This window comes from Coturnix japonica, chromosome Z (assembly GCF_001577835.2).
Source record: "Coturnix japonica isolate 7356 chromosome Z, Coturnix japonica 2.1, whole genome shotgun sequence".
Taxonomy (NCBI): domain Eukaryota; kingdom Metazoa; phylum Chordata; class Aves; order Galliformes; family Phasianidae; genus Coturnix; species Coturnix japonica.
The window spans coordinates 41,108,230-41,133,009 of NC_029547.1; the positions used below are offsets into that span (position 1 = coordinate 41,108,230).

Below are 24,780 nucleotides of genomic sequence, written 5' to 3' on the forward strand. Positions count from 1 at the left end.
CTGCTAATCAGGTCTGGTATATTTTTTCTGGTTCTTAGCCATCTTCCCCACTTCCTAGCTTCTTTAATAAAGTTAGGAAGACTTCTTCTCTACCCAGGTTTTTTCAATAGATTAATCTTAGTTGTGGTTTAAAAGTCAAAAGAAGAAAAGTTATTCAAACAAATATTTGTAGTTATGCTATGTGTTGTGTTGTCAGTAATGGGAATATCATGAAGCACTACTTGGTGCATCATACCCAATACTGAAGTAATAGTTTTATGTTCTTTCTTTGTTTTAGGTATCAATTTTTCTTGCAAGTCAAACAGGACATCTTACAGGGCCGCTTACCTTGTCCAGTCAACACTGCTGCACAGCTGGGAGCGTATGTAATTCAGTGTAAGTTCTGCTGGGTGACTGCAAGCTGCTATATGTCATATCCTGTCCTTTGCACATAGATAATTTTCCTTCTTCCATAGTCAAAGACTGCATTACTGTTAAAATGTAGAAATTGGCACCTATGGCAGAACTTGCAGGATATACAAGATACAGTTTTTATTCAGTTTTTTTTTTTTTTTCCTATTTATGATGCTGAAGCATTTGCTCTTGTAATAAGCCTGTTCTGCATTGCTTTAAGGAGATATTTTGAGAAACACTCAACATTTCTACTGAGCATATAATTTTCTTGACCTATGAACTATTAAAATATCGGAAGAAACATAAGTTACTTGATGTCTTTTTCTTTGGAGCTCTTCTAGCCACCTTTTTGACCTCAGTGGTGATTGGATAGAGACCAGTTGGAATGGTTTCTTAGATTAGCCCAATTCATGTTGCTTTTATGAAACAGTAACTTTAACAGAGTTTCACAGAGAATAGTTAAGGTTATTGCATAATTAATGACTTCATGTTCAAAAAGTACATTGATATTTTACTGAAGACTGAAGTCTGGTGTTTTCTCACAAGAAATTGTGTTATAATCCTTAGAAGAGCCTGCTTTCAGACACCTCCATACCCATTCCCACACTGACATCTCTGTTTCTGAGTCCCAGAAGTTGTATAGGTCTCTTCTGCTTGTAATGTTGCAGCATACCCAGAGGGGGTAGATACTTAAAAAACGTATCTGTCTGTTATAAATACTAGTATAGTGGTCTAGTATGGACAGTTCTATATGTAAACTGAATATTACCATCTTTCCTTCTAAAAAATATAGGCTTTGGAATTTTTAACTGATAGCGTAGTCAATTTTCAGTCACTTGGAAAGAGGTGTATTGGCACAAATAGTTGAATTATGTAATGGTATTTTTTTTTATGTTTGTTAACATAAAACACTGAATTTGTCTAACTTTTTTTTCTCATCTTCTTTACTGCAGCTGAGCTGGGGGACTATGACCCATATAAGCACACGGCAGGTTACGTCTCAGAGTACCGCTTTGTTCCTGACCAGAAAGAAGAGCTGGAAGATGCCATAGAACGGATACACAAAACACTAATGTAAGAATTCAATACTTTTGAGAGCTTTGTGGATAGAACTGAATTCAGAAATGCTTGGCAGGTGGAATAGGAAGCACCCTGTAGTGCAGAGTGGAGGTATGCAGCTCTAGAAAAGATCACAGGGTGGTAAGCCTCAGGGATAGAATAAGTCCTATGTAGATGGAGTTTTCTTTGAGAAACCAAAAGAAAAACTGATTGGAAATCAGTCCAGCCTTGGTGATGGTTTTTCTAAGTGAGAACTTGCAATAGTACTCCAATTTCCTCTTTGTAGTTCAAAGAATGAAATAAAAATCTTCTGGCATCTGAGTTTAGTTCTCTGTTCAGTGCAGTTTTCCTGTGCAATTTGGGGAAGTTGTTTTCTATGCACATGCCTCAGTTTGCTGTCTGTAAAGTGGGTATAATAACATTTCTTTTCTTAGTACTGCCCTGTATATTCAAATAATGAACTGTTAGGAAAAAACAACAACTAATGTGGCAAGGTAAAGTCCTTAGTACAGTGAAGCCTCTATTTTCTTGCCAGATCCTTAGCTAGGGTAATGAAGGAGCGCTTGTAGCAACCTGCATGAATCTTTGCGGTAGCAGCTCACATGGGAGGAGGTACTAGTGAGGCAGCCTGTATGCCCACAGTTTAAGAGATGAACTCAACTGCAACATTTGCATGAACTAAAAAGTTTGGTTTTTTTTTTGTTTTAACAAGTGTGCAGTCATTTCATTTTATCATTAACTAAGATATCTTATGTAAAAAGTACTGGCAGTTGTCATTGTAATGAATTCCACAATAAGATAGTTAGGATTCAAAAGAAAAAAAAAACAAACAGCACCTAGAAATAGCCACCGGGTAGCAGTGCATTACTTTATTTAGGTCATTTGAAATACTGTTTTCGTGACAAAAAGCAAACAAGCTAAAAACTTCACAGTAAATCTCAATGCACTGGAAGAAGAGGTTAGACTTAACCTCATAGACTTAACCACTCACTATAGAAGATTGCAGTCATCAAAAATGTACCTGAAACATTTCTTTCATATAAAAAAGAGCTGAGTAGGCAGAAATATGCTCGAGTTTTGATATTTGGCAAGAGCAATTATTGAAGAGATTGCAGGAGTAGAATATTATGAGTAATGTACAGGACAAAGGAGAACTGAAGAAATCTGAAATAGGAATATCAGCAGACTCAAGAGATTAATGCAAACCCAAGTTATGCTCGGAAAATACTGGAGAGATTCATTGAAATAAAGAGACTGCAAAGCTTAATTTCTCTGTCATCCAGGTACTAGAATGATAATCACATTGATCACAAAAAAATTTAAGAACAGTATGCTGTGTGAATATGGCTTAAATAGTCAATGCTGTTGTGGCCAGTGTTCCTAAGGAAAAAGTCTAACTTTACACTATTACTAAAGGCACAAAAAAGATTAAAAAAAAAGTTAAAACTCCAGTAAAACAGAATTCAGAGACACTTTCGGTCCCACTTATTCATTTTCAGAAACAGCCTTTTATCTATGAAAGGCTTTCAGTGAGTTTAGTTTTAGGCTCAAGTATTCTTGGTGTAGAGTGACAGAGCCAGAGCCAGCAGTCATTATGTGAAAGCATTGTAAGTCAGTGCTTTGGCTTCCCAACCTGCCTGTATAAGACCACAGTGCCATCAAAGTTCAAAATGTAAGACTGGTTTTGAAAATTAAATATAGGAAAGAAGTTCAACTGTACATGAAGCCAAAGCAAACATTTACTTGCTTATCTCCAAATTCATGTTCCTGGTAATTCTAAAGAAGCTTGTTCTAACAAGTCCTAGTAAGGTGCAATTGTGATATAACCATTTATTAGCATGAGAACAGTAAGAAACCTTTTATGATCATACCCTTTGACAAAGTCATGTAAAGATAATCAGAACTACCCATCTTGTATGTAGATCTAGATTTCTTCATTTTCTTACTACAATAACGCCACTGTCTGGATAAAAGTTAATTTATTTCTTGCCTTTAATTTTGTATGTTAGTGTTATTTGTGTATTGTTTGATGATAGTAGCTATTAACACAGAGACACAGCTGTTCGCTTTGAAAGATCCTCTTGTAATTGGAGTCTGTACCAATTGCCACATTGACCTGAGTTTTCCCTTTAAAACAAGAAAGCCTCATGTTCACTAATTATTTCTGTATGGTTGCCTATCTGCTTTTTAGTAATTGATGCATTACAGAGAACCTTAATACAGATCTTCTTATGAAGTAGAAAAGTAGTGGGTTTTTTTGTTTGTTTTTGTTTTTTGTTTTTTTCTGGAGGGAAACTGAGGCACAGAGAGTTTGGTTGAAGATCACAAAGGCTGTATTTGAGAACTGAAAGTTGAGATGAATTCCTAGGTACATACCAGATCACTTCATTCATAGAATCGTAGAATGGCTTGGATTGGAAGGGATCTCAAGGATCATCAAGCTCCAACCCCCCTGCTGCAATTCATTATTTGCTCTTAAGTTTCTCTGTTCCTTAGCATAGGAACAGTGCTGCCAGTGCTGACTTTTGTGTGATGATGAGAGCTCTTTGGTTGTGAATTTTGAAGATTGAATAGGCTGAGAGCAATCCCCAATTGTCTTGCCTATCGGAGACATCATAGGGATGGGTTGATGAGGATTGTTAGATTGCCTTCTCCAACATTAATTGCAAATAGTGTTTTACATTTGAGGTTTATTGGCAAGATGTGTGGTGCTGAGGAGTGCTAATGTTTTCCTATGTGGCAAAAATTATACAATTTCCCTCTGCTGTGATGGGAATTATTTCAGTTGCAGACCATTCTGTCTACCCTTAACATTCTGTCTTTTCAGTCTCCATTTGGGAGGATATATCCATTCTTTTCTTTAGAAACTTCAGCTCATTTCTTCACTTCCTTTAATATTTTTTTTGCAAACGCACATTCTAATAATTTATATATAATTTTGAAAATATTTATATATGTGCACAGAGTTACTTAACAGCTGAGCCTTTTGGTACATTCAGAGACAGATGAAAATAGTGTGAAAAGTGAGGACACACTAGCAGAGATATTTAAATTACTGTTGGATTCTAGCACTAATTCATCGATAGGTGAGTTCACATCACTCAGTGCTGATGACCTTCCAGGGAACTCAGTAGGACAATAGTTATTCAGTGAGCATTTTGCTTCCATTTTTGAGAGCAACCAAAAAGTTTTTAAAAATCAGTAGTGTTTTTACAGAAGAAGTGGGTAAAAAGCATGCCAGGTTTGACTGTACTTGAGTAGACTGTGTGGTCAGAATTTCAGCAATGAGACATAGCTCCACTGAGATGTCCAGCTCTGGAAGAAAGAGATTTCTGCTACAATCCTCAGGTTGTTGTAGTTTAACCAGTGGTGCAGCTATGCACCACACAGCCTCTTGCTTGCTGTCCCTTCCACCCCCAGCTGGAAATGAAGAGCAAAAGTTAGAAAACCTGTGGGTTGAGATAAAGACAGTTTAATAAGAAATAACCAAAACAAGCAAACAAACAAACAAACAACAACAAAAAAGTGAAACAACTCCACAAATCAAGTGATGCACAACACAATTACTCACCACCTGCTGACTGATGCAGTGGCTGCCCCCTGGCCAGTTGCTCCCAGTGTTATGCCTGTGCATGATGTTATACACTATACAGTATGGGACGTACCTTTGTCCACTTTAGGTCAGCTTTGTGGTTCTGTCCCCTCCCTCCCAGCTCCAGATCCCTCTGCTGGCAGGGCAGCATGACAAGCTGAAATGCCCACAGCTCAGTGCAGCAGTGCTCAGCAACAGCTAGAAACATTCACATGATACCAACATCGTTTCATGAAAAGTCCAAAACCCATCATATTCCTATTGCATTTAAGTTAGCACTGCCATTTCAGGTATTTCACATTGATGCTTTGTTTTGTTTTTACATTCTGAGGCATAAAGTTAAAGAAGCCTTAAAAATATTTGCTAGGCGAAGAGAGCAACGGCACAAGAGTTATGAACAAGTATATGGCAGGATTTTTCCAGGTCTTGTATCAAAATTTTGGGATCTGCTTCTCACCCTGAATTTGAAACATTGCAAAGGTAGTGGAATAGTTCCTCGAGTGAGCAATCAGGGTATGAAGGAGGCGGTTCATCTTTTAGAGTTGATGTATTTTCAGTATAAGTTGCATGACTGCTTTTGAGGCCTAAAATGTGTTTAGTCTTGTACTTCTGAAAAAGAAATCCTCTCTAGTTTGTATCTCATATGTACCTGGTAGTAGTTCGGACTTCCTGAAGTTTTCCCCTCCTGTTTCTTAACAGCATTCAGCTGACGATAGTTTTTCAATGATGAATTGATATTTGCAAATAGGAAGGTGAGCTGGATCTCTGAAACTGCTGTTCTCTTGAGGTAGTCTCCAAAAATGTATTGCCAATTGGTGTGACTTCCTGTAGACAAGTTATTTTATGAAGAGAATGATATTTTACCTGAAGTTAGGAACTTTGTAGCTTCAGTGCTGCTGAAGGGAATTAGTCCTTTAATTAGTCATCCATTCCTCCTTTATTACAATCCAGGCAGTTATTCAAAAATAAGTTATTTTGCATATTCAAAACTAAGAATTGAATGTTTAAAGAATTTGTGACAGCAGGGAAAGATCAGACACTGCAGTCAGTGTATGTTTTATATGTGATAGTATATGTGTGGTAGACTATTAAGAGCAGATAATTTAGTACAAGTTTGTGCCTGTTGTCCAGTCCTACTTGAAGGCAGTGGAGGTAAGGTGCTACAAGGAGAGAAACAGTGCGTACAAATAGTAGGAAGAGCTGTGTGTCTGTCCAGCAAGTTGTGTCTTTTAATGTGATTTATTTCAGTACGGTGACTGGAAATGCAATGCTGTTACATAGAATTTTATTTACAGGGGTCAAGTTCCTGCTGAGGCAGAAGCAAACTACTTAGAGGTGGCCAAATCCCTGGAAATGTATGGAGTGGATCTCCATCCTGTTTATGTAAGTATTGTTTAACCATTTTAATCTTGCTGGCAGTGCAAGAAAATCTATTCTAGTATTGTGGGGAGGTGCGTTTATACTGCTTAGTCACCACAGAACAATGTAAAAGACAGTAATGTACTAAAGGAACGCAAAGGAAGCCTCATTTACAAACTGAATGAATAGATTAAGTCATTAATATGTACAGATGCCGAGTGGTTTTCAGATGAAATGTTGTCATTGTATTGTGTGTATGTGATTACACTTACAAAAGACAATCTCTTCCCTGGAAAAAAAGAATTCACAGAAGTAACAAGTGTTCAGGGCAAGCATCAGAAGAGGTAAGTGAGTGTTACAGCTTTTGTCTTTGACACAAGGATTTGCACAGTATGTGTGTGTAAGTAATTAAATACAGATAACTTTTCAATACTATTGCAAGAACTAGCATGGGGCATCAGTAGCATGTCTGTCCTGTTCTGTTACCTGGTCTTGCTAAAGACATGGAACATGTTTCCAGTGTTTCCTCCACTGTACCATGCAGCACTGCACATTGCCTTTTCCACCTTAGCAAGTACCTCTGCTTCATTTGTAAAACATGTTTGTTAAGATTGGATCCAAGTCATCACCTGGAGGCTATGTGCTGCTGGTGGAAACGCCATCCTGTTTTGTTTGAATAATAGTGCTGGTGGCAGGCTTTCTTGAATAAAAGAAAATCAGAGCTTCGGATGGGAAGCTGCAAAGCAGATAGTTCACTGAGTCAGATGTAAGAATGCTGTAAAATTACCTGAAAGAAAATAAAAAGATCAAGATAATACCAGAAGATTATGTGTGTATTTCCTGCTGAACATTGTGTAGCCCACAAGTATTTTTAATGCTCCCCATGGCTTAATCATATTCATATCCAGCTCTCCCACCCACAGAAAGCTGGGGGAGTTACTGAAGGAAGCCTTGACATGATCCAACAAAACCTTGTTAAATTAGTGGTGTTGGGGTTATTATTTTTTTCTCCTTATTCTGCTTATGCTGTGCAAAGAGATTCCTGCCTGGGGAGTGATGGGTGCATTGTACATGCCCAGGATGTGCATGAATATCGTTGTAACCCATGAATATCGTTCTTTGTGTTAGAGTAGCAATGAAAGCCCTTCTTCAAATCTGAGGCTGTGATGAAAACAGCCATCTTCTCCTTGGCAAATATGTCCTTAATATGTAGTTCTCTTAGTATCAGAAACTAGGCTCTTGGAGTTGTGTGTGAGAAACCTAATGCACAGAGAGGACACTTTATACAGTTTCTCAGTTTCATGTGTTTTTGTTTTTTTTGAGTTGGCTTTCTGCTAAGCTCACGCACTAAGGTTTTCCCAACAGCCAAAATTAGTTCCACAGAAAAAAAAAAAAAAAAAAAAAAAGTTTTTGCTTTTCATCATAGGATGTGGAAACTTCTGTTCTTTCCATTGCTACAGTTCTTTCTTGCCTCTTTGTATCCGCACGTAGAAGTTTTCATACTGGAGTTTCCATCAGTAGATGAAGTGCTATGTTCCCATCTGTAGCATGCACAAGTCAGCCAGTCAGGCTGGCTTCCTCCTCCTAGACCTCACTGCTATAGTGATGTCAAGTGCAAATGTAAATAACTGATTGGTGTATGTTTTTATTTTATAGGGTGAAAACAAATCTGAATATTTTTTAGGATTAACACCCATAGGAGTTGTAGTCTACAAGAATAAAAAGCAAGTAGGAAAATATTTCTGGTAGGTGTATTTTAACTGCAATCTGTGTCAAAACCAGTGATATACTACAGAAATGCATGGCTTTGAGGCATAAGTTTGGAAGGTTAACTGTATTATTATTTTTTGAAAAGTATTGTGTACCTTGCTTGTATTACACAAGTTTTTCATTCTTTAATAATCCAAATATTGAAAAGGATGTTTCACATTAACATAGTTACTTTTAAGAACTGCTGTTTTTCTTTTAATATCTGGTTCAGATCTGAAAAAAATAATACAATGATGAATCTGTTCTAATCTCTATATGATTATACATATATATATAAATAGATACAGCTTTATAGTATATTACTTGTAAAATTAAAGTCTCATTAAATTCTGTCTTTTTTCCCCCGATATTATAGGCCTAGAATTACAAAAGTTCACTTCAAGGAAACACAGTTTGAACTTAGAGTCCTGGGAAAAGATGTAAGTTTTTATTTAAATCAATAAGGAGAAAAAACAAAAATAATCAAGAGCAAACTTGTGCCCATGTAATTCATAGTTATTTTTGTATCCATCACAGTTTATTTAATTTTATTTAAATTTTCTTCAAGAAGCTGTATATTTAGTTAATTTTATTGATATTCACTGTCGAAAACTATCCTTAAGTGTTGTATGTTCAAGATGGTGCTTGCAGTTTTATTAAAGAAAGTATAAAAGATTTTCTGCCCACTTAGTGTTGCACACTAGGGGAGTGAACTTCAGCAGAACAGGAATTGTTAACAAACCTGTATGATTTTTTACTGTGCTCTGGATGATAGACTGCTTCTGCAGTGCCTTGTTTACGTTGATATTTACTGCTTTTAAATAAGGTGAAATCAACAGGGAGAGGTAGTATCAACTGGAAGCTGAAGCAAGGAAAACAGAGGAAGCTTTTAGACAAAACAAAGTTTGTAGCTCGGAAAGAGAAGCAGCCATATAATACAGCTTGAAATACATTTGTCAGAATTTAACATGATTGATCCAATAGACTATTTGAGATAAAAAAAAATAAATTGCTGGTTCCAGTGGAGTTAGGATGACAAGGTGATAGAAAGAGATTTTTAGATTGACTCAGTAGAAAAAGGAGAAGAATATTTATCATCTGTGCAGCATGAAGAGTGGGGAAGTAAGCAGGAGGGAATGCTAGTGATGTAGGGATGAGTTTGTGGGGTTTTTTTTTTGTTGTTTGTTTTTTAATACTTTGTAGGCTTCCTTGGAATATCAGGGCTGAAAATTTATAGACAGAATAGTTGTTTCTTAATAAATATTTGCCTGTTGGCAGTATTCCACTTTACTTATTACCTACATTCGTTAACTTATCTGTCTAGTGGCTGTTAGACTCATCTGTGATGTTTTCTGTGAGTCCATTTGAAGCCTTCAGTACAAGCTGGGAAATGTGAGCGTGCTGCTGACTGGTTGTGCTGGCTCTGTTACAGATAGCATTTCTTGTGCTTGTGCAAATGCACAGGCAAGTTTTGTGCCTCAGAAGTGGCTTGTTTGTATTTGGTGTGGTGAACCATGGGTAGTCTATTTCTGCTGATCCATTTATTGAAATCGGAGTTGTTTAAAGACTGGAGGAAGGTTGGGAAAAGTTTTCTCAATGTTTCTCTTGAAGGATGAATACCTATTCATGTACAAACAGGCGTTGGCTTTGGGTGGATTGCAATGAAATGAAGCTGCAGTTTCTGTTCATTGGTACAGATGTATAAGGCTCTTTGTTTGTTTGTTTTAATTTTTGTTTCAAAATATGCAGAGTTGCAAAGGTTTAACATGATGAACAAAAAAAAACCCCAAAAACTTGGGAGATTTGGGAAATGTGCTTAAGTTTAGATCATGGATGTTGATGGCTGGCAAGCACTTGCTATTGTGATTTTAAGAGAAGCTCTTTGACAGCATTTGGTAATTTCAAGTCTCAACAGGTACTTCTAGGAAATTGTTTGAGAGAACAGTAAGTACAAGGGTGTGTCCCATCGTTGCATCTAATGCTCATTTGAAGTGTTTCTTCAGTTCTTCATACCTTAGCTAGTAAGGAAATGCCAGAATGTTGCAGAAGAACCTTACTTTCTCTTTCTGTAAACATTCTCATGGTGGTACTTTGAAAAAAATATTAATTAGAATTGGTAGCCTTGGTCTCTAGATTAAAGTCACTGATACGATATTATAGGAGACTAAACATGCCATTTTTGCTCCATCCTGTGTCCTGGGATATCACTTCACAGCACAGGGAATTAATACTTTCCTTGTAGCGGATGCAGTGTACCAAGTCTGGAATGTGCAATTCATTTCCAGGCAGTTCAGTTACTTGCATGTACATAACTCTTCGGGTACATAAAGTCTTTCAGGTGCAGTCTGAAAATGGATACAAGTCTAAGCAAATTTGAAGGGAGGAATGTTCAGAGTGTTGTTATTTGCTAGTATGTGACAGTACAATTACAAGAAAAAGAAACATGCCCCTAACATCAGTGAAAAATTGCAAAGGCAGTGGCAGTTATGAGGAACACTCTCCATAGGAAACAGGTGGAAGCACACCATCTGCTAAAACTTGTTGGAAAGCACACCAGAGATTAAATGATGGAGAATTTCCTGTGTCTTAGCTGGAGCTTTGTGGTATTTAGGAAAGGAGTTAATGTCGCATAATAAGAACGAATTATTTCTGAGTTTGAGTGCTGTCTTGAATCATATTTTCCATGCTGTAGTGACAACTCTGTGCAGGCTAGATTACCTTTTGTGTTTCCACACACTGGCTACTTCTGCTTACACCTTTGTATATGTATTCATCACATGGAAGCATTCTATGGTTTTAGTGCCTGTGAAGTGTTTCTCTTCCTCTGAATGGTGTTAATTACAGGAGCTTCTTTGATATCTTTCTTCAAATAATTCTGTATGAGATTTTTTCAGACCTGTCAAAAGACATGGAATGTGTACTTTCTGATAAATGGGTGGAAGTGGACACCTAATCTCCTTGACAGGTTTAGAGATGTCAGTCAAAATGTACAGCTCTGTGTCTGTAGGCTACCTCAGACAAGCTCTGTAGGGTGCCTGTGTTGGGATAAATTGTTTATAGCTGCAGCTGCCAAGTTTATTACTTACATTGTATAACTTTTCATAAACTTGTTTCTTTAAGAAGCTCAATATATTTGTACTGTAGTAAAATAAAGATACTTCTCTCCTGTTTTGCAGCATAAGCTCTTGCAGTTATTCTCTCTTCCACAAGGACATTTCCTATGTTTTTAACTTGTTTATTCGGTGTATTTTTTCCTGCGTACCTGTTGTGTAAAAGCATGTCTTTTGGGACTTTGGTTTTATCTTTCATTGCTTCATTGCTTTGCTTATATTACATTTTTTTCTCCCTACGGGTATTGCTATTATCCCTCTGTAAACAAAATACTGCTCTTGGTATTTGCCCGTCAGTGGCTTGTTCTGACATGCGAAATGTGAGACCTAGGCCAAGAAACAGAAGCCATTTTTCAGTAGTATTAATCATTGTATCATAATTGTGTTATCCCCTGACTGGACCTCTGCTGTGAATTCTGAGATGTGGGCTTTTTGTGAAGCTCTGAACTATCAGAATGAAACTGGGAGCGTTGTCACATCTGTGTAGGTTGCACAGGAGGGTTCCGTAAACAGTCTAACAACAGTTTAAAATGCTGGTTTAGAGATATTTTGAAATTTGGTTTATTACAAGTCAAAACAGTCCCCTAAACAGTGTAATTAAAATTATTCACACATCCGTAGGACATATCCTCTTCTGCAGTCCTTCTTAGTTAGGTGAAGAGTCTTAGCAGGATACATAAGGTGCAGTAGGTAAAAACAGTTTTCAGGAGCATTACCAACCACTGATGCATGCTTGATGAACTTCAGAGTAGTTCCAAAGCATATAATGTTCCACAGTCTGGTGGCTGAAACTTGTCTAAATATTAGATGTGTTTTTTTAGTTGCTGTGGAAGACTTTATATAAAAATATAAATATAAAAATATAAATATAAATATATATATGTATGTATGTATGTAAATATACATATTTAATATCCTTTTATGTTTGTTAAAGTCTGAAAAATAGTCATAAGGTGGTCCTTACCTGTCACATACTATATTCTATCTTGAGTTACAAGCTCTAGGGAGGAGTGTTTCATTTGATTTATTCCTCTTTCTGTTTCTTGAGAAGATTTATCAGGGGCTGAAGAGACGTTCTTCTTGTTTGTGTGTCCAGCTTAGGTAATATTTATGCTGAAGACCAAAACTGAACTTTGGTCTTTATTGTGTTTTAAGAATTACACGTGGCTATTTTATTTACGTTTGTACTCAAGCCACAGTTGTTATGGAGAACAGAGGTGAATAAGCAGTTAGGTCAATATAGAGCTGCTATTTTTTGGTTGGTTGATTGTTGCTTTAGGTTTTTTTTTCCTATATTTTTGTTGATTTTTTTTTTTTTTTAATTTCCCTAATTTTTAATTATTGAGCCATCACAAAAAGTGTGAGAAGGGCTCATCTTAGTATTGAAATCTTCAGTAATGTACATTTTTGAAGGAGAAGTATCATTAAAATTCCTGAATAAGCTTAAATTTGCCACTAAGGTGTTAGTGTAAGTGCTGTTTTGATAAGCTCCTTTTTAACATTTTTAAAAATTATATATATATTTCTATATTCTATATATTTATATTCTGTATTTCTTTATATTTAGTATAAAAGAACTGTGCTATGCTACTTAGCTTATTACACAGATCCATTATGAGGCAGCGTTTAATATTTTTTAAAATTATATATATATTTCTATATTCTATATATATTTATATTCTGTATTTCTTTATATTTAGTATAAAAGAACTGTGCTATGCTGTTTAGCTTATTTCACAGATCCATTATGAGGCAGCGTTTAATTTTCAGATGTGTGTTTTTCCTTCAGACTCAAACCTCACTGTGTTATCAGAAAGCTTGTTGGTCCCCTCCTTAATGTTGTTGCCAGTTTTCCCAAATCTGAATTCCATAACTTAACTTGTTGACAGTTTGTAGGGCTAGGCTTCCTTTGATTCTTCAGCCCTTGGCTATTGCATGCTGAGTAATAGCTGTTTCAGCATGTAGTTCGTCATGCAGATTTTTACCTTATTGGCATAAGAGATGAGTTCTCTTCTTGTAAAATAAGACCTTTAAAGAATAGAATCATTAATGTTTTCTGATCAGACCTTATGGTATGGCAGCGTAGCTATACCATCTTATTTATTCTGCATATGGGAAAATCCTAAAACTGTAACTTAGAAGAAAAAATAGGAAAATAGAACATTTTCCACGATAGAAATATTTCCCTCAGTCTCCGTGGCATTCAGGCTAATAGTGAAGCATTACATAAATACTATATTTTTAAAACTCACTTCAAAAAGCAAAAGAACTCTGACTTCTCTTTACCTCAGTCTTTCCAAAACCCATAAACTCTCTCCTTTGAGACTGTATAATTAAATAAATTAAAGTGTAGCAGAGGATTCTTTGCCTAAAGTGAAAATTAGGAGTGAATGAGAAAAGAACAAGATGCTGCATATTTAAGGTGAGTAATTGAGTTATTCCCTAACAGAAGTTAAATGAATCGTTATATTGCATAAGACTTGTAATATCAGAGGCTTGATCTGATATTGTTGTTTGTAAGTATACTGTCTGCTACAGTTGTGTGGGTTTATATGAAATCATGCCAGGTGATAGTTTGATCCAGAAAGTATAATCTAAATTAAATAATACTGTAATTCTGCTTTATGTCAAATACCTGGATGAAAAGTATCCTTTGACATGCCTTCACTAAATTCTTCATTCTAATGTCGCAGAATATAAAAAAGAGGTATGATCTTTCAGTGAGTAAACTAGAATTTCTGGTTGCCAAAGAGGCATGAGCAGTAGTTATTCTTGGAAATTATAGCATAAATAGGATTTTCTCTCCATCAGTCTTCTTCAGGAAGTGTTTTTTGTTTTTTGTTTAGTTAATTGATTAATTAACTATTTAATGAATTTAGAAACTTAGAAATTTAGGTTTTTAGTTTTTCTTTTTATATATTATAGACCTATTTTTCTCCAACTTAAAGCCCTTGTGAGTCCTTCAGAGAAGTTAAGATTCCTGTCAAGCATGAAATTGTTTTTTAAGCAACTGTGTGAATACATTTATGGAAATAATTGAATACTTAATCATTTTATCCTATGTGAGGCAATATCAGATAAATCCTAGTTTTCAGTATTCTCAGTGGCAACATGTTTGGCTGTGATGTGCCAGAGAGGAAAATGTGTTTTTGATGGAAGATTAGAATGTGATTTTCATTCCTTGGATATTTCATGGAACTGTCCCAGGCAGCCATTAAACTTTTACAGTGGAGTAATAAAATTAAAATTATCCTTGGGGGGGGTGGGGGGAAAATAAGCTTATATATATGTCTCCAATTTCTACTTTACTCAGGGAATAAAATTTCAATCATTCTAACAGCAGGTGCAGAGATCTGTCATATTTACTGTTACTTGTTTCAGGGTGGGGGAAAGGCTGCCTGAGCAACTCGTCTGTGATTTTGTGTTTTTAACAGACATGTTAACTTAATTTTGTTAGAGATGTTGAAGTCTAGAGAACATGCTGAGTTAGTTCACAGACTACAAGTTCCTCGCAGGTCACAATACCTGATTATGTATGTGAGAAACCTGCTTTACCTGCGTATGCATGGCACTGCAGAAGCATAACTGGCACTAAGGCAGCTGTTTCCTAAAACTATCTGCCCAGTGTGGTGTGACTCGTAGCCTGTTTGTAAGGGAAAGGCTTTAGGACTTGGCTGTGTTACCAGATCGTGCTGAGGATTCATACTGACATATACAGTCAGTGCACTCATCATTTTGCAAATAACAGGGAAAAAAAAAAAAAGGAACACTGAATTTTACTGAGCAACAGATACATGGAAATGTATATTATGTGAATGTTGTTGAATGTTTAACTTGTTGAAAATGAGCTCTGTGATATGTCTGCTGCTGCTTCATGTCTACTGGAACCGTTTTATAGTTTGTATGTGTCTGCCTTCTCTTTCATCTCTCCCTGTGGTTTATGGTTTCCTCATGTCTATGCACTGAATGCCAAATAACCAGGGAATAGATTTTAAGCTTTGAAAATCCTTGTTTATTGTCTTTCTTCACTGTTGCCTCTGCAGGTCAATTTGAAGATTTTAACCTTTGAACTTTTTCCAATTATTTTTAATTACTCTGAGGTTAGCTTTTGTGTTCTATTCATCTTTCCTTCTCCCCATCTTTTTGATATCCGGCTTTATGTAAGTTTTTCTCTACTTGCATGTCTTGTGCATTTTCTCCGTGTGTTGTTACTTGTTAGTATATATGACAAATATGAGTTCCTTTCTTTTGTTTCTTTCTGTCCTTTTTTATATTGCTAAACAGGGCCTTGTGAAGATTGTATTTGTCACTGACATGAGGTGAAGTTTCAGAAAGAATGAAAAACCTTTTTGCTTTTTAGGGTAGGAGAATAGCTGATGTCTGTGAACCAGAATCAAGGAACAGAAGTGCGATAATCATCTTGCTGTTCCATTTTTCCGTATCTAAGGAATGCATTTTTTAAGTAATTATTTTCAACTGATGAGAAACAAAAATGAATAATTTAATTTAAAAGAACAATCACAAAGAATTACGGGCCTTGCTTTTCTTCATATTCATGACTTTTCTTATATGCACTGATATGTGATAGTCAGTTCCTGTGTTCAGTAAATGAAGAACCCTTTCACTGGTAAAATCCCTCATAACAATAATGATTTCTTTTGTCTTGCTTTCAGTGCAATGAAACTTCCTTCTTTTTTGAGGCACGTGACAAGATCACATGCAAACATCTCTGGAAGTGCTGTGTAGAACATCATACGTTTTTTAGGTAAGTGATGCTGATGTTGCGTTTTTCTTGCCAAAAAAGAGAGAGACAGTATTGAATAATAAACTATAAGGTTTGCTTCTGAGCAAGACATTTTTGTTTTGAATGTTCTTAAAAGCTGATGCCTTCCCTTTCCTTACAGTGACATTTAAAAAAATGTTTACAAATCTTTGAGAAATTCAGTGGTTTATTTTGTCGAAGAATATTTTTTGAAGCAATATCTCAAGTTCTATTACATAAATTTTAACTAAAGTATCCACATATATATGGCAGGCTTTAAGCTGCTATACACGTTCACATATTTAACCATCAAATTCTCTGTAGCATCATTGACTTTGAGGCTTTCTGCTTTCATGCATTAATTTGCCTATGATTTCTATGTAGCTCCTTAGGGAGCACAGAATTTCTTTTCTTTATAAACAGACTAACTGCAGTTCTATAATGTTTAGCTCATTTACTGCAGTGTATGAATTTTTTCTTATATTGCAGGTCTTAAAACACTTTATGTACTATCGCAAAATACTGGCAGAAAAGTGCAAGGGCCTCTGGCTAAGAATCAAATGAGGAGTTGATTGGGGCTGGTTTTAGCAGTGCCATGACTGAGTAAGCTCAGAATTCCTGCTGCAGTCTCATTACCATGTTATGATGTTTTTGCTTGCTCCTGTGAAATGTTAAGCAAAAGGATGCTGGTGCCAGCAGTTTACAGTTGGCCTTGAAATAGAGTTAATCAAAAGAGGAGAGCATAAACATGTGACGATGTGGAGATCTCAGACCCACAAGAATCTGTCAGGAGGTGCGGATGAGGAACAACTGACATAAGATTACTTTTCTGGAATCTGAAATCTGTGTTTCCTTTTCTTGGGAAGGAGAGTTGAGGCCTATCTGCTCATTTCTCTCTGTTTTATTTTTTTAACTACATAGAATGCCAGAAAATGAATCAAGCTCTCTGTCAAGAAAATTCAGCAAGTTTGGATCCATAGGTTACAAACATCGATACAGGTGAATTTATTCTGTTGTTTAAATCTACGTTCATTTAATTCCATCTTCATTCCTTTTGTTCTTCTCTTTCAATGAAAGAAATGTGCTGCCCAGTCAAGACCTTGAGGCAGTCCTGTTCACAAAGCAAGAATCAGCACCACTTTACTACACTATTTTGACAGTCTAGGTGCAAATGTGAAAGTTTCTTCATATTACCCAGACTACTAGAGCTGGCTAGGCCCTGCTGGTGTCCATCAGATTTTTCAGGTGTGTTTTGCCCTTAGTAAAGCTATATTGGCTGTCACCTGTTGCCTCTGCTCCATGACTTTGCTGGGCACAGAAGTGAGACTGTTTGTCTTACAGTTCCATGGATCTTCCTTACTTCTTTTTTCAAAAAAACTGAAGAGATAATCAATTAGTGGAACTCAGAATGGCAGCAGTACTGTTTTTATCTGCTATCAGAATGTTCTATTTGCTTTGAAAGTTGCCCTTCTTCGCTTTTAATATCTGTTTTAGCCCAAAAAGCACTAGCAGTGTTTTTATGCCTGCATGTGTTGTGGTTTTGTGATCTTTGTTGTCGGTGTTCCACATCATATCACGTAAAGTAATGGGTGTTAAAGTTAATGATCTGGTTCTGTGGGATGCCTTCTTTGGGCATTTTGGTTCTTGGAGAGGAGGGGAGGAGTGGCATTCCGGGAGGACTTCTTGCCCACAGGAGGAAAGGCTGACCTTCTGCCTGGATATGGGCTGCACTCCCTCTCTCTTGCTCAGTTTCCTGTGAAGAAAAGCACATGGTTCCTCTGTAATCTACCAAGTAAGGTCTCAGCTTTGGACACGCTCGTTTTGTTTGATTTTGTTTGATTTAGTAAACTGATGTTCCTCCTCAGGTCATTGCCGTTGCTAGGTTCTGACTTAGACCCATCTACTATCTCCTTACCATGCCCCCACCCCCGTTTTTTTCCTCTTTGGGCCTGTACCCCCTGTCACGGACACAGATCTAGAGATAACTCCGTGACAACATGCATCATTATCTCAAAGCAGAAGCCATAGTTCCATCACTGTGCAGTGTGTGCATGAGACCATGTTATTATTTTTAGTCCTGGCTTTCAAAAAAACACAACACAGCAGCTTCCTTAATATCAGATGTTTTGGTGAATATGTGAAGCTGTTAGTGTGAGTGCAAGATATTATCTGGGGACATTTTGTTAAAACCATTTTTAGAATTTGTGGGATTGGTGTGGTTCCAGATCTGGAAAGCTGAAAGGAAAGATAGCTAATCTGTGAAGATGAAATTGAAATTGAATATAAAAAAAAAAATGGCATTATTTTGATGTAATATTAGAAATTTTTCTTGTCCTTCTTAATCTTTTTACAAATGTGGAGAAAATCATAGTTCTCCAATGCTTACAACCCCTGTGAAACTCCGGGTGAAAATTCAGTGGATCCTGGTGGGGTGTGTTAATGTGGCTCAGAAAATCTGCAGTGAGCATCTATGTAATTGCTTGTTGCTTGCTACTGTGATACTTGATGACTTACAAATCACAGAACTGCAGGTGTTACGGGAGTTAATGGCTGTTACTTCCTTTGTATTGTAAGTTTCCAGAAGCAAACATGGAGTTCTGAGGAGGAATATGGAGTACGTTTCACATTTTTATTATGAACTCCTTATTCTTTGTCCTCACCTGGAAAGAAAGGCATCAGAATGAATGCTGAATAATGCATTTACTTTTAAAATGGTGTGTTGTGGAAGAGCCTTGCTATTAAGAGGGAATCAAGTCTTGTACTTGGCTTGCAATCAGTCACCCTGTGCTAGTGAGAGCACTCAGTTATGCTTTCTTTTGCACTAGGCTCTCCTTGCTTATTTTCTTGTCTTTCCACTACAGCAGAGCCAGTAGCTTCTTACTGACTGAAACTGAACAAAGTTAACTGTGCATTCTTCAGAGATAAAAACTGAACGGGAGATCTCAGGATCTAGCCAAATTACTAATTATTTAATGATTTACTTTTCTCTGCAGGACTATAGGGCTGAGAATGAGAAAGGAATAGCTCCAAAAGTGTGCTATCTGAGCCTGAAGCATTTTTCTATTTAGAGATCCTTTGTTTCTTAGTTTCCCCAACTATTAGTCCAAATGATTTTGTTGTGTTTTCAAGTGGCAGGATGTCTTTTCAAATGACCAGAGACCCTTCTATTCAGCTCCCACGTCCTGACCAGTGCATTGAAAGAAGTCGTAGTAAGACATATCCGAAAAGGGCGCAACAGACAGGTAAGTTCTTCTATGCTTTACCTGTGGAAAAATTTCAACCCTGGTGTGTGGCGCATTTCTCTTTCAAGAGCTAACTCAGGATAGGTTCAGTGTCCTTGAGGGTTTCTCATGATGAATTCTGCTTTCTTTTAAGCCGGCATTTGTAGTGGAAGAGAAGTTAATGCTATCCTCTATAAAGTTTTAACGTGATTTAGATTTGTGTTCTGGAAATTCCTAACTGTGTGTTGAAAGCACCAGAGGAGAAGGGAAATTTTTGCAGACACTAGGAGAAACATAGAAGAAGTGCTGATCACAGGAGTCACGCGTAAAACAATTAACGTGATGTGAAATGTAGGAATGGGCAAAACTCCTTTATATTTCCAGGTTCCAGTTCTGTATGTGATTATGTGCACATACTTAGACTCGTCGTGTCTGTTTTTAACACAGGTTTCAGTGGAAGTTGTGCTTGGAGTTAAATACATAAGTGGTTATGTGTTAGACATTTAAGAACTTGCCAGAGCTTTAAAATACAAGTAAGCTTTATCATGGATTAGTACAGCATTGTAAACTTATGAGAGGGACAGATTTTAAAAAGTGCAGGCGTGTGTGTCTGGTGATGTCCTTTGTTTAATGTGGATGCCTTTGTTTGGCTCAGAAACAAAGCCAGTTTGTTCTGCCTTTTAGATGGACTGTGTCTTGAAGTGTTGCATAATTTGAGCTCTTGCTCTAGGAACATATGAACATATGAACATATAAATCTAGTACATGGTGGGGTGATAAAGGTTTGTTTCTTTGTTTGTTTTTAAGTGCAAAAATTCAAATGCTTTGCTTTCAGATCATAGATCTTCTTCTCAGTGTGTTTCTAGATATGTGTTTTATCTTTTAGGTAGTCCTGTGTGAAGCTGAGAGACAGACTTAATGGTCTCTTGTGGATCCCTTCCAACTCAGGATATTCTGTGATTTGCCTGTGTCTTGTCTTGCTGTTTACTCTTGAACCTATTGACTTAGACTTTGGTTCAGCTGGACTGTCCTGTTCCTTGGGCAGTGTTTAAGATGAATGGCATTTCCCATCTCATTAGTCCCCCTGTTCAGTTGTGCAGAAAATTGTGTGGTGATTCAGAGGTAAACTTGTCAGTTGTCTTAGTTACAACCAACGTTTGCCTCAGTGCAGGCAGTGAATGTCAGTCTGCATCACTGTAAGGATGAGCATGTTGTGATTGTTTCAGTTTCTTTGGCTAGAAATGTCAGGCAAATAGAAGTCTTCCTGTGGTCTGTTCTGCTTGTGTAAAATGGTACAGAATTCCCTGGGCAGTCAATGCCTGTTTGTTGTTTTGGAGGATTTAAATGCTTTGTATTACTTTAAAGATTATAATAGAAAGGTGTTGTGTGGTTTTTTTCTTTACTTTTTTTCTCCTTCCTGTCTTATTTGTATGTATTTGTGTAATTTCTAACAATCATTCTGGTTGTTTTCCTTCTAATTTAGCTTAACTTATTATCCACGTGTTCTCAATATGCAGTCATTTTGCACTGATGTAGGTGTACTGCCTCAAAAGCTCTCAAATTTCATTGAATTTGATTAATTTCCAATCTAATATGTGGTCTAAGGAAAAATAAATTTGTCATTACAAAATGCATTCTTCTTAATAAATGAATATATTTTTGGGTCTTTTTAAAAAAAATTTTATATTTCAGTATTCAAACTGATGATCAAACTGCCAGTTCTTGTCCATGTAAGTGCATTTTTAGGCACTGATGGGAGATCAGTGTGACTTCTCCTCCATGTTGGCAATCTGATGCATATCACTGGGTTATATCCACTCTTCTTCCCCTGAACTGGTTGTTGGATACAGCAATATTCAGTCAGTTTCATTCAGTGCACTGAGTCCATTTGATACCTTTTAAGCAATGTTTGGTAAAAACAAAGCTAATTGATCTAACATGTACTTTACAGAATAATTTTTATCATGATAATGCAGTATAAACAATCTTAGAAACTAAAGTGCTTCTTAGATAATAATAGTGTTACTTTTTAAAGTAAATATTCCTTTTTCATAATTAGATCACAGCAGTGTTGCCATTGATGGCTGGTCCTTCTTCCATAACTTCATGTTTCTAGTGTGGTGTGATAAGATTAAATATGCCTTTTTCATCATTTTAAATGAGGTGATTTTAGTTCATGTCTGCCAGGTTACATCAGCTGTCCTCTGCCAAATGCTGCTTACATTGGCATCCCACTGAATGTAGCTTTTAATTTATCATTTTGTAATGAACATCAGAGTTTCATTTATTCTCCTCTCCCACAAACTTTAAACCTAGCAACTTGCTTCTTGTCTTCCCAGAGTTCAGCACCTTTCCTCACCTGTGTCTTTAGTTTTTTTTCCTTTTCTTAACATTGCAACATTAAGTGCATGAAACAAATGCTTCTCTGTCTATGGCCTGTTCAATTACCTGTTTTGTTTTGTTTTGTTTTAAACCTATTGGTGCCAGGACTGAGCCCAGCCACAACTATGTTTTGGACAATTAAGTGAACCAGTAGATACAAACGCATGGCTGTAGCATGTGCAGTCTGTGTTGCTACTGCTATAGAGGTTGCAGATATGTGTGTGAAGTGCTGAAGTCTCTAATTGACATCTCATTATAGTGTTCTCTGCTGTTCCTCCTTTTTGTATACGTGTTTGGGGGTTACTAATAGTTGCATAGTATGCATTATTGTGGTTTTTTCTCCCCCATCACTTGAATGTACAGGTTAGCTGTTGTTTGCAGTGCTGAGTTGTCTGATTCCCTTGGTAGAAGAAGCTGATCAGGCGTTTGGGCAGCAGCATGGCAGATTATTTTCCTAGAATCCAGATCACAGTTGCTTAAAGTGCAGTAACCTCCATTTTATCATTTGCTTGGCGCACTGCAAATCTCAGCAGCACTAGAGGCTGGAAAAAGCAGAGTGGAAAACTTTACTGACTGTGCAATCAGTGCTTTTATATTAGTGCTTTTTTCGCTCTGTGTGTGTTTAGGTTTTCGTTCAAGTTTGTGTTGGGTTGCTTTGTTTTGTTTTGTTAAACCTTAAGCCTGGGGTATGCGTAGCTCATTTAGTTCTCTTATTCTTCCAGTTTCAGGTGAGAGAGAGTAACATTTTGTTCTGGCCACAAATCATAAACTCAAACAGTGGAACAGGATTGCTCATTGTTCTTCTTTACTCTTACGCAGGACTGATAATATTCAGCTTTTGCAATACCTGGTACAGGCTGCTCAATGAAAGTGTCCTTTATTCTTTTGACTAAGCACAGCACTTGAGAAGTTCACCAGGAACATTCTCTCTGGACAAACAGTGGTGTGAACTGTTGCCATGGGTCCTGGTTTATTTACTGGTGGTGCATGAATTGCTCAGGGCTTGTATGTTATTTGCTAGCTGAAGGCTTGACTAGCCACTGTCTTCCACACTCTGTAATTGTATAAACCAATGTAAAGTAAACCTTGGCATTCTGATTTAAAAGTCAGATGGAGAGTCATTTGAATAAGTATTAAAATTGCAGTTTTGCCTGAATTCTAATAATCTGTAAGCTGCAGTACCCAGTCCCTGTATTCTTTAATTCTCAAGGATCGCAGTTCTGTGCCCTGGCTGACCTACCTAACCTATCATTACCTCAGTCATAGTTGATAGGAATGTTGAACTGGGGCACTCGAAGTATTAAGTCTTTTTAGAGAAAACTGTGGGATTGAGTTTGAAAGCTAAATCTTAGAAAATGAATGTTGGGTCAATTGTATCTATTTATTTATTTTGGGTTTTAAATTTTAAAGGTTATTTAAATCACAGGCTTTGTCAGAGGATGAATGTAGCTACTGCTGTGTTTTATGCAGGTGGCAGTATCACCACAAGTGAGGTTTGTAAATTAGCTTGTAAAACATTGTCATGGAGCAAGCTGTATGAGTGTAGACTTTTGAAGTCCAGTCATTTTTATTAGTTCTTAGTAACATGCAGTGTGAAGCATGGGCTCTTAACTGCATGTTTTGCTTTTGATCACATTATCTCCAGCTCTCATTCATAGATTTAAGTACAAACAAACACTGTTTCCAAATAATGTCAGTGAAATTGCTTCGGTTGATGAGAAACAGGCAAGACTTAATTAGTTTGCCAGGCTCCTGAGATTTTGGACTTCAGTGTATTTAAAGTCTATTTAAGACTGAATGTTGAAATGAGCATCAGCTCTGTTGTAACATGAATTGTAGTGTCCATTCACATTTCTGGGAAATTTCAGTTCTGTGAATGCTTACCTAGTAAAAGGAAAGCAAGCAAGGAAACCTACAAGTTGAAGATTTCTGGCTACCAAAGTTATTTCTGAGAAGTCTCAGAAGAATGAGTAAGAAACTAATACAGAGAAGGTACTGCAATAGGGGTAGCATTTGGACAATTTTAATGGAAGTTATTCTTTTGTATTAGGCAAACATACAGAGATGTATGTTGGTAGAGCAGTAGTACTGTGTGAAGTCACAGAAGATACATGAGGTGGAACATTTTTAAGGACAGTTATTTTTGTTTGTGGACAGAAAACTTCCCTCTCACTTAAGGTGGTTACTTATACAATATAATTGTACAGCAGAAACTGTGAGAGAGGGACAAACAATTGTCCGGGAGGGACATCCTCAAGTCTGAATGAGGAGTACTCCAAACTGAGCAAGATGCCTTCCAGCATGACAAATTCAGTCTCCAAAATGAACTAAATAGAATTCAGTCTCATCAAGCCATGCTTGAATCTGAACTAAATATCCTCATAATTGAACAAGACAGACTCCAAGCCAAGCTGGAGAGTGAGAGCATTGGAACTGACCAACCTGATCAACCACAGGAGGCACCAGAATCAATGTCAGTTGCCCCTGTAAGAGGATGGAAAATGAAATGAATCTTGACTCAGAACAGAAGAAAGAGGAGGGGGGGAAAGTAGAGGAAGCTGTAAGAGAAGAGGAGGAAAGAGGTCCAGAGGAGTGGCTCCAAGATCCAGGGGAAGCGCCCCTGAGTCCAGGGGAGGGGCCCTCAATAAGATTACGGTCACCAACACCCAGGAGGGTAGCAAGAAGTCCTGAAAGAGTGAGTAGGAGGTGAGCAAGACATCATTACCATTACTGATCGATCTCTGAAAATGAATGAAATTAGAGGTCTGAGAAAAGACTTTTCACACCACCCAAATGAGCCTATTGTCACCTTTGATGTTACTTTGATGTTGGGACAGTGGGGCCAACAGTGGGTCCTTTGGGATGGGAAGCTCAGCTCTGGGCTTGGGTGTGAAACGTTCTGCACCTTGATGGGTGCCATGTGAACAGAATGCTCACCTCCTTCCGCATACTGAGTCAGTACAGATTTGACAGGATATAAAGAACATCCACTATACTGCTGCTGGAGAGAAAGGTCCCACTTGGAGTTTGTGGCAAAGAGCCTCAAGAGAGACCCAAGGCCAATCCCTGGGATTTTGGAGTCGAGCGTACAGGGCATCTGAAGAGTGCTACGCTCCAACTGAGAAGGAGATTTTAGCTGCGTATGAGGGAGTT

At 37.2% G+C, this 24,780-nt stretch overlaps 1 protein-coding gene across 1 annotated transcript in view; it reads left to right on the forward strand.

The window, feature by feature from the left end:
* Window positions 1–24,780, forward strand: part of EPB41L4A (erythrocyte membrane protein band 4.1 like 4A) — a 107,375-nt gene that overhangs the window by 51,450 nt on the left and 31,145 nt on the right. Inside the window, exons 5-12 of the mRNA XM_015849456.2 lie at window positions 278–375; window positions 1,347–1,467; window positions 6,340–6,427; window positions 8,060–8,148; window positions 8,529–8,592; window positions 15,936–16,027; window positions 16,946–17,023; window positions 19,154–19,266. Of these exons, the coding sequence (XP_015704942.1) occupies window positions 278–375; window positions 1,347–1,467; window positions 6,340–6,427; window positions 8,060–8,148; window positions 8,529–8,592; window positions 15,936–16,027; window positions 16,946–17,023; window positions 19,154–19,266 (743 nt within the window). The remainder of the gene's footprint in view (window positions 1–277; window positions 376–1,346; window positions 1,468–6,339; window positions 6,428–8,059; window positions 8,149–8,528; window positions 8,593–15,935; window positions 16,028–16,945; window positions 17,024–19,153; window positions 19,267–24,780) is intronic.